At 41.6% G+C, this 12,443-nt stretch overlaps 1 protein-coding gene across 1 annotated transcript in view; it reads right to left on the bottom strand.

Moving 5' to 3' along the window:
* The window catches only part of pdia5 (protein disulfide isomerase family A, member 5), a 57,924-nt gene that overhangs the window by 41,123 nt on the left and 4,358 nt on the right, over window positions 1-12,443 (bottom strand). The window contains exon 2 of the mRNA XM_085766401.1: window positions 3,289-3,415. Within this exon, the coding sequence (XP_085622527.1) occupies window positions 3,289-3,415 (127 nt within the window). The remainder of the gene's footprint in view (window positions 1-3,288; window positions 3,416-12,443) is intronic.

Genomic DNA, 12,443 nt, shown 5'->3' with positions numbered 1-12,443 from the left:
GGAAGAGGGTTTTTAAAAAAAATACCTTTCTGTGGATGGGTTCAGGGAGGGGGGCTTAAGTTACATCAGCTTTCAACGTGGTACAATGGTGTGACTAAGCAGGAGATGGGAGGATTATATGGTGACACAAAGACTGTGCCACCGCTGAAGCCGACCAACTTCTCAGCAAAACGGAGGGAGGAAGTGCGGCGGTTGTGAATTACAGCTTGTATCTGCTATAGTACGGGCTGCTTACTATCACACAGAACAGTAACAACAACAGCCACAATGAACATCAAGTGTAAGCTCAGGCGGGGGAACGACATGGAGAGTTCGTGACCACTGGAGATTTGCACAATTGAATGTGTCAGAGGGAAAATATGGCTGAGGTGCACAGTTTGCTCTGAGTGTTAGGAAAGAGCAGAAAGTAGAGTGTAATAACCTGTACCACCACCAACACACTGTGATAATATTACTGATTCTGATTAGATATGGCAGGCAAAGCAGATTCTTTCAACTAAAACAAACACAGTGTATTATTCTAGCCCTTGTGTAACACAATACATCATTTTTTTAAAAACCCAGTGTGTTTTATCCACTGCATAAAAAAGAACAACTCCTCCAGGGTGGGACTATTTTTAGATTTTGGGGCAGTGCCATGACTCCCCAGGGTTAAGCCTTGTACCAGGTGGGTAACAAAAACATCTGGCAATTCGGTGTTAGTTTAAAACTATATTAGGTGCAGGTGAGGTGAGCAGTGGTGGGGCAGATTAAGGAGATCAGCTCGTTCTAAAAGGTTTCTTGGATACAAACATGAGGACAACTCAACAGGGACGTGGCTGGCTGCACAGGGTCAGAGGCTGGTGATGGGTGAGGAAGAGGACAGGGCCGTCTCGGGAGCGAACGTGATGTACAAAGCTAGGAGTGGTCCGATAATGAGTTGGTGAGGAGGATATTAAGCCAACCTGGCAGGATTCCTGCAGGAGGAGAGGGAACCTTTGGTGTCTTTAAAAAGGAATGGCTGCAGCTAGCGATCAATCAGAGAGTACTGTACAGTACTGTTCAATACACGGGAGCCTTAGCAGTGACCTAATGCCGACTGATCAGGACCATGAATTATGAAACAAATAAATCCGTGGCTGTGGCGCTCTGCAGCTCTGAGAGTCCTCTGCTGCTTATTGAAGGTTAGAGGATCTTCTCTGAACGCAGCAATTAGCCGAATCAAGCCGACGCTACCACAAGCCTGCTGAGTAGATTTCACTCCTCAGAAATATGCTAATGAAAATGGAATTAAAATCTACTGGGGTGCATTAGGCGTTCACTAATGGTTGGAAGAAAAACAAAGTTTTTATAACGCTGCTTGATGCATTTAGTGTTTTACTTTGTATTTAACAACAAACATTTCCAAGTTCATAACTGTGACGGACCACTGTGATCACCGCTGCAAAACCGCCTGCAGGCTACGGATGCACAAAACATCAGTGCTAAATATATTTTAAGATACTGTGGCAAAAATGCCTTTTAATTAATTATAAGGTTTGTGCTAAGTGCTGCTGTGGTACTCTAATTACAGAATGATCAAAGGGATTTTAATTAATTTGGCATTTTAATGATGTGTAACTACTGAATTTGAAATTATAAAAAGCAAAAAAAAAAAAGTAACATACAATTAACCGCACTAATGTTAAATGAATGTTAATAATTAAGAGTCCTCCTCACAACAGCTCTGTGAATGTGACCACTGTGTTTGCATTCATAAAGTTTGAAATGTTCAGACTCCACATTTGGAGGAAGTGGCATCTTACATCTGAGAGTTGAGACTTTCACTTCTCTAAATGAGGACGTTAGAGCAAAACAGAACGTGAGGAGAGACAGTCAAAAGGTTTTCAAACTCACTCATCTCCCCTCCCTGTCATGAATCATGTATTTCTCTCAAACCCTTCGCTGTTGGGATGCACAACTCATCTGAAAGCTGTATTTATGACTGCTGCTAAATGGACCACTTGGAAAATGTGAAAATTTCACACTTACTTTTTTCTGATTATGATAAAAGGATGATAATTTTCTGTAATTATGCACTTGTAAAAGTACATAACGACATCAGTGCTACAAGGATACCAAGCTTTTCTGTTGAAAAAAAATAAGGAATAGGCATGGTGATTTTGATGTGTATCGGAAATATCTTGGTTTTACTGCTGCATCATTCTAGTAATGACATACCCCTGAAGTGACAAGCTTTTTGAGAGCCACTGAGATAATACAAGCATTATTGATCCATTACTGTGATTGTCTAGCAGTTAGTGCTGCTGTCCCCGTCTCCTCCTTTGACAAAAACAATGGATGTTCGATCACAACATTTATTCAACAATATACACTACTCACAAAAAGTTAGGGATATATAACAAGAATATCCCTTTAAAAAGTTCATGCTACAGTGAGATTCTATCATGAAAGCCTTTTATGTAGAAGGACGCAATGGTAAATTTCTTTATCTCAAACAAAAGCCAACAACAGTGGTGGCTATAGCACAATAAAAATCTCAGTGTCTCAATAACTTGATCAATTTGATCAAAGTGTTGTCTTGGTCTCATGATGTCAAAATGTGAACATGGTGGAGAGGAGAGAGAAGAGGACTGTTTACAAATTGTCATTGAACCAGAACATTTAGTGGTTCAGTGACGGTGCTTGTGATGTTTGTGGTTAAAGCAGAAGTAAGTGATCCGGTGGTTTTGTCTAACTTCTTGTCAGCCGATGGAGTTAGCAGTCCCCGCCCTCGTCCCTACGTCACCACATTCATGCGCATCCCTTGGCTGCACACACAGAGAGGACTGCCCCTTTATGCCGTTCTCTCTCCTCATTGGATAAAGGTTGTAGGATACAAGGAAAGTTTTCTCCTCGGCTTACAGCAGAGCAGAGTGACTGACAGACCCGTGTTTCAGACCAAACACTCTATAGAAGTGATTGCTGTCGGAAGATACAACTATTTAAGACTTATATTAACACAAACATTCACCTTACTTCTGCTTTAATCACTTTGTTCGAGAACAGCATGTTATTCAATAAGTACTGAAACATTGAACAATTGGACATGTGCATTCAAAAGTTTAGATAAGATTAAATCAAGTTCACCTGTAAAGGTTACAGTGCATTTTAGGTGCATCCTGAAATTTAATCCAAAAACCAAACATCCCTAACTTTTTGTGAGTAGTGTATGAGACCATGCGTAGTGGCATGAAATAACACTGCACCTCTCCATAAGTAAACTCCGGTAGAATCCACAGACGGATCCAATGAGCATCTATCAGATACCTGTCTTTGTGTAGAGCACCAGGACGTTGGTTCTCGTCCTGAGCAGCTTCTTGAAGTCTTTGTGGTCGCTGACCTTCTCTATGAGAGGAGACACCTTCACCGCGTCCAGCACCGGCAGCAGCCACACCTGGAGAAACACAAACAGACAAACAGACGACAACACAACTGTTAACCAGTAGCTCCCATAAGGAAGATCTGCTGCTCCTTCACATCTCTAGAGATCATTAGCAGGGTTTTAGTACTGATCACAGGAGGAGGAATTAACCAACTGATCACATCTCATCTGTGAGACACAAAGATCACAGCATTTGAATCTCTTGATGAACACACACTGTGCAATGTGCATGAACAAAGGAACAGTGAGAACAGGCAGGACTACAGTGGCCGCGCAGTGTGCCAGACATTACTGGCCATCTGGGAGCCAAGCAGCCGCTGATGGTGAGACATAAATAAAGAAGCTGATGCAATGAGATAATGCAAGTGCATCTTCAGTCCCCCGCCTGAAATGGGGCCATGCTGCAATTATGAAATGAATGCCTATGTTCAGACACTAGGTTTAATCTCATTTTATAACACTATGGCTCTTGTTTATAAGTGCCATCAACAGTTTTAACTTGAAATTTAGACTGAGGAGGGAGGGAGGGGGGTGGGGGGGGGGATCCAGTACTGCATTTATATAATTACTGATTTGTTTCCACCCACTGCAGCACAAACAAGACAGGATAGTGCTTTCAATATCAACCTGTACTAAAGGTGGCTTCAAAGGCAGCAACAGGTGGGTGCATCAGCATCATTAGTCCGAATGGTTACTTTGACTTTCCAAGCGCTGCTGGTTGGGCTAATGGTGTGAAACAGCTCATATCAGAGAATATTGAGAGGACTGCACTTTAATCAAAGATGAGTAAAAAAAAAGAAAAAAGAAAAACAGGACTGATTACACTCAAGCCATATGAAGGCAATTCCATGCATCCTAATTGTCTCTGTGCCATCACCATTCATTAGAAAGCTCTTCCTTTCTGCCTACAGAGAAGTAAATTAGACACCCCAACACTGTCTGCTCGCTCAGCGGATCCTGCCTGATGACTGATATCACCTGGAATGAAAACAAACACCTGTCAGGCTCCTTCTCTAATTTTCAATTCCCAAGTGGTCGCTCTTTTGAGGTGGAGTCAGTCTGATGGGAATCTTTAGACACCATCAGTAAAATTCAAAATTAACCGAGAGCGCAATGGGCTTAGGAAAAAAGATGAGCAGACAACTTAAGTGCTGAGTTTGTGTATGTGTAGTTGTGTACTGTACTGTACAACATCGTGTGAGATAAATAGTCAGACTAACTAAGTTTTATTTGCATTGGGCTGCTGGGATGTTGTTGTTATTGTTGTGTTTACGATGCCACTTGATGTCGGTGCATGGTTCTGATTAGGCCGATGTGACAACAGGATAAACAGAGGCCGTGTCAGGATTCAGTTTAGGACTCGTGGGAACCACAAAGCCAGGGGTGGGCTAATTATAGGCTGGGTGGGTGGGTGACACTTGTCATGATAGCTGGGCAGTAGTGGGTGGTTATGAGAGGGAGGAGCCGGGGGGCAAGACTGGGAAGAGATGAGAAGAGATGGCAAGCTGTCACACTGGTCCATGTCAGGGAGGAGCAGTGACGGGCTACCTGACGGCCTGCTGGAAGGATTAAAATGATGGAAACTGAGCAGCACTATTAATTAACCACTCACTCACTCTCTCCCTTCGAAGTGACACATTTCTACTGCAGTTGTCTTTCTGGTTCAAGCTATGACAAGCTTGCATACGTTATTTCTGATCTAAGCACAGGGACTTTCTCTGAGGAACACCGACTCCGCTGAAACTTTTTGAGCATCAAATATTCACCTAGTGCCGGGTTGAAAAGCAGCTCTGAACTGGAAAAGTGTGCCACTTGCCAATTCACAGAAATGACACAAAGGAAACCATTGGTGAGTGGCTCCGCTCCAGAAGATCTATACTCTTTTTTCCAAACACTGACCCATCTGGGCTCAGCATGTTTTAAATCTTTGTTGTTTCACCAGTAAATCAATGAATACTATATGCTTCACGTAGTTTGGACTTTGTAGTTATGAGGAATGTTTTGCACGGTTTCTATAAACGTCTCAACATGTTTTGTTGCAACTCTGACTCACTTTGGAATCCTTAAGAACTATATCCAAAACCGTCTCGAAGCTCCCCCGCTCTAAGTGTTTGATACTCCTAGTTATTCCGGGTTTGGGGTTTGTGAGCAACAAAGTGAATAGAGAATGTATTATTTGTGACATTTTGTTTAATATACAAAGCACACACACCTGCTTGTTAAAAAAAAAGTTGATTTATTTTTGTAAAATGCTCAAATTATGCCTGTGGAGAAATAAATAGTGCTGCAGTGTTATGAGCGACTAACCATCGACTGCACGCTGAACTGAACAGACTGTGAGCTGAGCACTGGTTATGCATGAATTTGAAAACAACTATAAGTAATGAATTCATAAATAAGCATACCGACACATTTCAAAATACTTCCTGTAGCATGAAGTGAATACCGACTGATACCTCATGCCTAGAGTTTGAGGTAGCTGAAGATAACACAGATGCCGTCGTCAAGCCAACGCTGCCAATCATGACGTGATGCGAGTCTTCCACCAAATGAATTGTGCGTAATCTTTCAGTAAAAGATGCTCAACAATAGAAATAACAGGAGTGTGATGACAGTTTCCTCACAAAGCACTGTGTAAGTGACGGCGCCTATTCAGAAGCAGCATTATACTGCACTGCTGACGGGTTAAGCTGGAGGTTGTCGTTTTTTTATTATTACAATGATGCGCACACACAGGCAGCTAAAATAAAAAAACATAAATGTGGCAGAGAAGTGTGTATTCAGATAACATAGAGGGTGCAAGTCACAAAACCTAAATTGATAACAAATAAAATGGGGATAAGAATCTGAGTTATTTTTATGGTGTTTGAATCTGTCAGGTGCCGGTGCTCCTGCCTTTACCCTATACACTCTACAATAAGTGGCTTTTTTTTTCCAACAAGAACTTCAAATGATAAATGCAAGTAAGTGGTGATAAACTACAGCTCAAAACTCCATTTTTATCAGATCGTGGCGGTCTTAATCATAACACACTAGTTATCTCTCACCAGCTCAGTTGACATTCGCTTTCATCACATTTCTTTTAAATCTTTTTAAAAAGTGTTTTTTTTTTGTTCTCTCTTCAGAGTTTAAAAGTGATCAAATTTGAATAAATTAAGCACATTTCACAAATAAGTACAAGTAAAATGGTGACCTTTTAAGTACATATTTGAATATTAGTTCAAAACCTCACATTATGTGCTATTTATAGCTTGCAGCTCTGGGGCCTCGACTGTATGTTGTTCCACTTAAAGCTCTTGTAATTCATGCAATATGCACAACAGATCAACTTGGAGTGGACGGTGCACAGGATACCATACAAGAAAAAAAAAAATCAGCATATATTCCTGAATTCAGTCTTGTACTTCGTGATTATAATGATAGTCTGTTTCTATGGAGTCAAGGTTCAATAGTTCAACAGTTAATTGTGTCCTCTTCATGAAGAGACACAAATGGTGCTCTCATTTTAAGTTTCTCACATGACCTCCTTGCTGACTTTTACAGCGCTATCTGTGGATAATGGCTGAAATACATGCAGCATGTGCAGCTTTGTGTTTAACAATGAGGGCACGCGGATCTATTTTTTGCCTTGTATTTGTAATAACTGACCCTCATTACCATCAGTAAGTGGGATGCAAATGCGGTGAACATGTGAATGGATTTCAGACGCTGCAATACAGCGCTCTCTCTCCAGCCTACTGCCACTCATTAGTCCTAAGTCCTTATGAGTAAACAGGTAAAATTAGAAACTGCTTTCAACTGAACATAAGATGATCTAGCCCCTGTAAAAGAGCACATGATCGGAAACCAGGGATCACAAGTAATGACAAAAGACAAAAACATCTACTCCATCAGCGTAGAACTATCTTGATGGGACCTCAAAACATACTCTGATTATGAAATACAAAAAAGCAAATTAAACAGTTCCTCCTTGTTTTAAGTTGGTGTGGATATGAGAAAGTTTCCATCATGTGGATGGAAGGAAAAGGCTGGCTGATAATCTACAAATGAATTTACTGTCAAAGGAACTGACACTGGTCCATGTGTTGGTGTAGATGTGCAGAAGAGTTCACGCCTTTGAGTCAGATTTACTAAAAGGTTCCAGGGGAGAGTTTAAGTTTCATAATGATCTGCTGACTTGAAGACACGGTGTGTGATTCACTGACGTCCGCCTCCCTCCGCCCCCGGCCCAGCCGGCAGCTGACTGATACCGAGAAACCCCACCAACGGCTACCAATCACTGAGCCGCGTACTGCAACAGCTCTGACTGCCGTCACATTATAAAGCTGCTGCATTCAGACCTAACCTGCCCAACCTCCTCAACACACACTGCAGACACAGACGGCCTCATTGATACAACACAGCTCAATGGAGATGAGGCCCGAGGAGAGCACCGTGATGTTGTGAAGCACAACAACTGGTTTTTTCACACCAGGTACCAGGTTGAGGTTCCATCACAAACTGTAAATGAGGACCAACAACACAAAGCAGAGAGAAAACACCTCGGTATATGAAGTTCTGAATCAGTGGCTGAGGAGCAACTCTTTTCCTCAAGCTAGTGATTTGATTCAAAAGAATTTTTTTTTTCTTCTCTTTAACAATTCAATTTAGTAGCAATTAGGAAATTTGCATATCAATTGCATACACATGTGAACAATCATTTGAAAGGATATTGAAAATCTTTCACAGTTAACAGCAAACAATGTTTGAAAGAAAATAATTGGATACAAGTAATGCTTTTATTATTTCACCACATATTAATACACAGAAAAAACATTGCGATTGAAGGGGAACTATGCAAGTCTGGTTACTTATTCGCCATTTATCCAACCCTTCCCTCCTTCCCCTGTACATTTGTTTTCAACGAAGCTGGCGAGAAGGCAACCCATGGAGCGGTGGGAAACGTTATATACCATATACGGTTTTGCAATGTGTATATTTGTGTAGTTTTATCCGTCATAAACAAGAGATTACGGGTTATGGGCAAGTTTTTGTCGTGGTGCCGCTGAGACGAGAGCTGGGACACCGGGTCGGAGGCTCTGATCTTACAAGGTTGGTTTTCAGCCAAGAGACGCTCGGTGGAAGGCAGAGAGCCTCCATTCTCCCTGCAACAAGTCATTTAACCATCACAACAATTACTCAAACACTCAAGTGACCACACAGCTGCACCTACACCTCTTCACAACAGTTTAAATAAAGCTTGACATTATTGACTTATCTGTGATAAACCGATACGTACCAGTGTCAGCCTGCCAATGTCTCGGTCAATCTCGCACCATGAAAGGTAATAGTTAACATAAAATGACCCCGGCAAATCCACAGTGTTGCAATAATGAACAAAAACCTGGGCTCTGTTCAAATGCCAGAAAAGCTGGCAGCTGTCTCTGCCGGCTGGAGCAATAAGACGACAGCTCAAAATGTCAACCGTGACCTTTCGGTATAATCTATTCTCATAATTGTAATCTACCTGAAATTCTTTCATCATCAATCACGCCGAGGTCCTGCACATGATAACTCTGCCGAGGGAATCTGTGATTACATGACTCAGTGCAGGACAAACCCCGACTCAATACTCGGCGGAAAGTAAACCCATCAGCGCTTTATACGTCGACCTTCCTTATCTGCCATAAAGGTATGTCCCGTCACGCTGTCGTAAAAAATGTGGAGCTTACCAAGCAGCAGGTGCCCGGCCCCCTCCACCCCCCACTGCCTGCGAGCCCACACCCTCCATCTGCTGTGACAAATCTGCTTAATAAATGGCAACCGGTTCTAGGGGGCAGTTCTGAATCAGCACAAATCACACCAGCGTTTGTCAAGCACTTGCCTTGAGTTTTCCTCTGACTAATGAGCCAGTCGGGTCTGTGCCGCTGGTCTGTGTGGACCGGCTGTAAAGGAAGCTACGCAGCATCCGGTAACACACACACACACACACACACACACACACACACACATACATACACAGGGCTCTGATTTAGAGGCCTTTCAGCTCTCAGATGAGCAGAGAAGTATTTAATTAGCAGCTTGAGTAACTATCACATTTCAACAATCAGCTATCGGCGTCATGGGTGTGGTAACACGCCTGTTGTGGCACAATACCGGTTATTGAGCAGCAATAACTTTGTGGTTGCAGAATACATGAGTAGAAATGGAGCGTGAAAAATCGGTATTGAATGTCAAGTCACATTCATAGAAGTTAAGACTTGAAGGTTAAAAGTTAATCTAGAGTACCAGCTGTACACAGTATAGATCAATTTTGATGAAACTGAGCACTTGGCTGTTTTCACTGAGAGTTGTATAGACTCTGAATCGAGACACCAAACGCAACTTGATTTGCAGATTTTCCTTTTAAAGATGTTTAAAGACTTCCATTGTGCAGATTTATCGTGGCAAGAAAATGCGAATGCTTTCAAATTACCCCCACTTACGTATAAATCGGCCTTAAATGTGGCTGGAAAAAGGTATCTGAACCTCTTGGATAATGGAGCTAGTAACAGATAATTGGAGTCAGGAGTTATCAAACCTGGAGGCCAATCAATGAAACCCGACCAGAGCTGTGAGTTGGAGCAACTTGGACTCATAAAAAACAACTCTAACACTTTTTGCGGTTGCTGTTTACAAGAAACATCTGCTGGTGTGAACCATGCCTTGTAAACAGAAAAAAAAATAGATGTCAGAAGACTTACAATCCCAGATCTTTGGTTTAAGTAAAGTCATCACTATTCATCACTTCACACAGTCAGAAAAACTGTAGAGATGATTTAGTTTTGTGTTTACTTTCTATGTGAGCCACAAGCTAACTAGAAATGTACCAATTGCAATTTTTCTTTTAAAGCCGATTCCAATTTCTGATTTTGTTTTTTAAAGTCTGATCTGCCAGTTCTGACTTGAACTGATTTCAATTTTCAGGAACATAAACACATTTGAACTTTTCTTTAATGGACAATTGAATTATTTATTCATAACAAAACAACTACTGTTAACACTCAGCCTCTCTCTTTTGCTCTGAATGACGGGAAACACAAATCATGTGACTGCTTTCTCGTTCCAACTTTTCAATTTTCCAACCACAATGGTTAAAGGAGCTACAATGGATTATGCCTTTACACTGGCAAAAAGCAAAAATCCACTTCTTTAGATGCACTGGAAAGACCCATTCACACACCAGACATCTTACCAATCAGCCTCAGCTGAAGTAGTTCTATAAGTATGGTCCAAAACTCCTCCGTAACATTGAGCAGGCCTCAGCAGCTACCAAAAGAGCTTGAAAAATCATTATTCAGACAATCTGGATAATTGACTTTAGTGTCACTACTATATAAAAACTAAAAAATACAACACAGAGTACATAGATCATCTCAGCACAACACAGTTCTAAAAAATACAACTCACAAAACGCCAAGACATAAATCATCTCAGCATACTCGTTTATAACAATACACAAGTCTACTGTATATATATACACCATATCACATTAACCCACGGTGCAAAAAACACTGCAGCAAAGTCAGGAGAACCACCCTGTATCCTAGTCTACTGAGTCCAAGATTCATTTATTACCTTGACAGCACATGGGACAAAGGATTTCTTGGTAGATATTTCTATTAGCCATCAGTGATCTATAACATCTCCCTTTGGGTAAAAGTTCAACTTCACTGTACGGCGGATCAGAGGGATCATTAATAATTCTGTCAGCTTTATTTTTTTTTTTGCCTTCATCATATGTACCACTTGGCTTCACTAAAAGTTTGGAGGCCAGGGTCAGATTACTGTCCTACATGATCACGTGATAAGAAGTCCAAGGGTTCCCTTGCCACTGTAGTTTATAGGTTTTAGCCTTTGGCCACTGTGCTGGTGAACTGAGGTTCTGTAAAACAAAACAAGTGAATATGATCTTTAGCTGCTTTTTCTTTGTTATTACTGATATTTTCCAACATGACTGGACGTTTGGCTTTTGATAAACATTTCATACCCTTTGAAATGTGGTGCTACTAATTGTGTTGACATTTAATAAAGCTACACCAGGCTACTCTCACTCCTGCTAGAGGAGAAAAAGGTTGAATTGATAAACTGATAAGTGATTAATAATTTGAGTTATTTATCACACAAAAATGCCAAACATCTCCTGGTTCCAGCCTCTCAGATGTGAAGCTTTGTTGATTTTCTATGCTGTTATATAACTTTTAATTGACTAGGGATGCAAACAATTAATCGACTATCGATTAATTGTCGATAAGAATTTAATCGATTAAATTAAATTACTTGCAATTAATCGTTCCTTTTCAATGGGAGTTTTACTGTGAAATGTAAACAAGCAAAGCCGACATAATGTAGCAGATCTCTGTGTAAACGTGTGCAGCGCTGCGCACTGCAGCACACAAGGGAGAGAGGGAGAGGAGGTGAAAAGAGACAACACTGTTACCTGTTGTAGCTATACGGGACTCAGGCTGTACCATCGCTAACACACAGACGACCGGTGAGTAACGAGTCAAAAAGCCGCCGACACGGAGCTGCCTGAGGAGTTGTAATGCAGCCTGAACGCAGCTCAAACCGACCCGGTGCCTCAGCACGGCGGACAAGCTTTGATAAACACACCGGATCCGCGCTGGTTTACAGTATCCTACCGTAGTTTAGCCGGTCGCTACCGGAGCTTAATTTAAAAAAAAAAAAGAAAAGAAAAAAAAAGCGCTCGTTGCGGTGCCGCGGAGAACAGCGCGTGTGTCCAAGCTGTGTTGGTTTATGTAACTTGAGGGGACAAATGAACCACATGTTTATTGTCATGCATTGCTGATGGGCATTGTTTCTCAATAAATTAGAAAACCCTTTCCTATCATTCCCCTTTTCCCTGCATGGTTGAAGGAGACTGGCTCGCATCCACGCTCCCACTCCCTCCTGCGCCGACATGTCACCTTAAGTCACATAAACCAGTACGGGTGTGTGGACACAATATTGTTGTCAGCGCGACAGCGCCTCATCACCGCTGGTGTTAAAAGGCTCCGTTCTT

Source organism: Trachurus japonicus, chromosome 21 (assembly GCF_045865225.1).
Source record: "Trachurus japonicus isolate A0001 chromosome 21, Traja_1.0".
In the NCBI taxonomy this organism is placed as follows: domain Eukaryota; kingdom Metazoa; phylum Chordata; class Actinopteri; order Carangiformes; family Carangidae; genus Trachurus; species Trachurus japonicus.
This window is presented reverse-complemented; position numbering and strand designations above follow the sequence as displayed.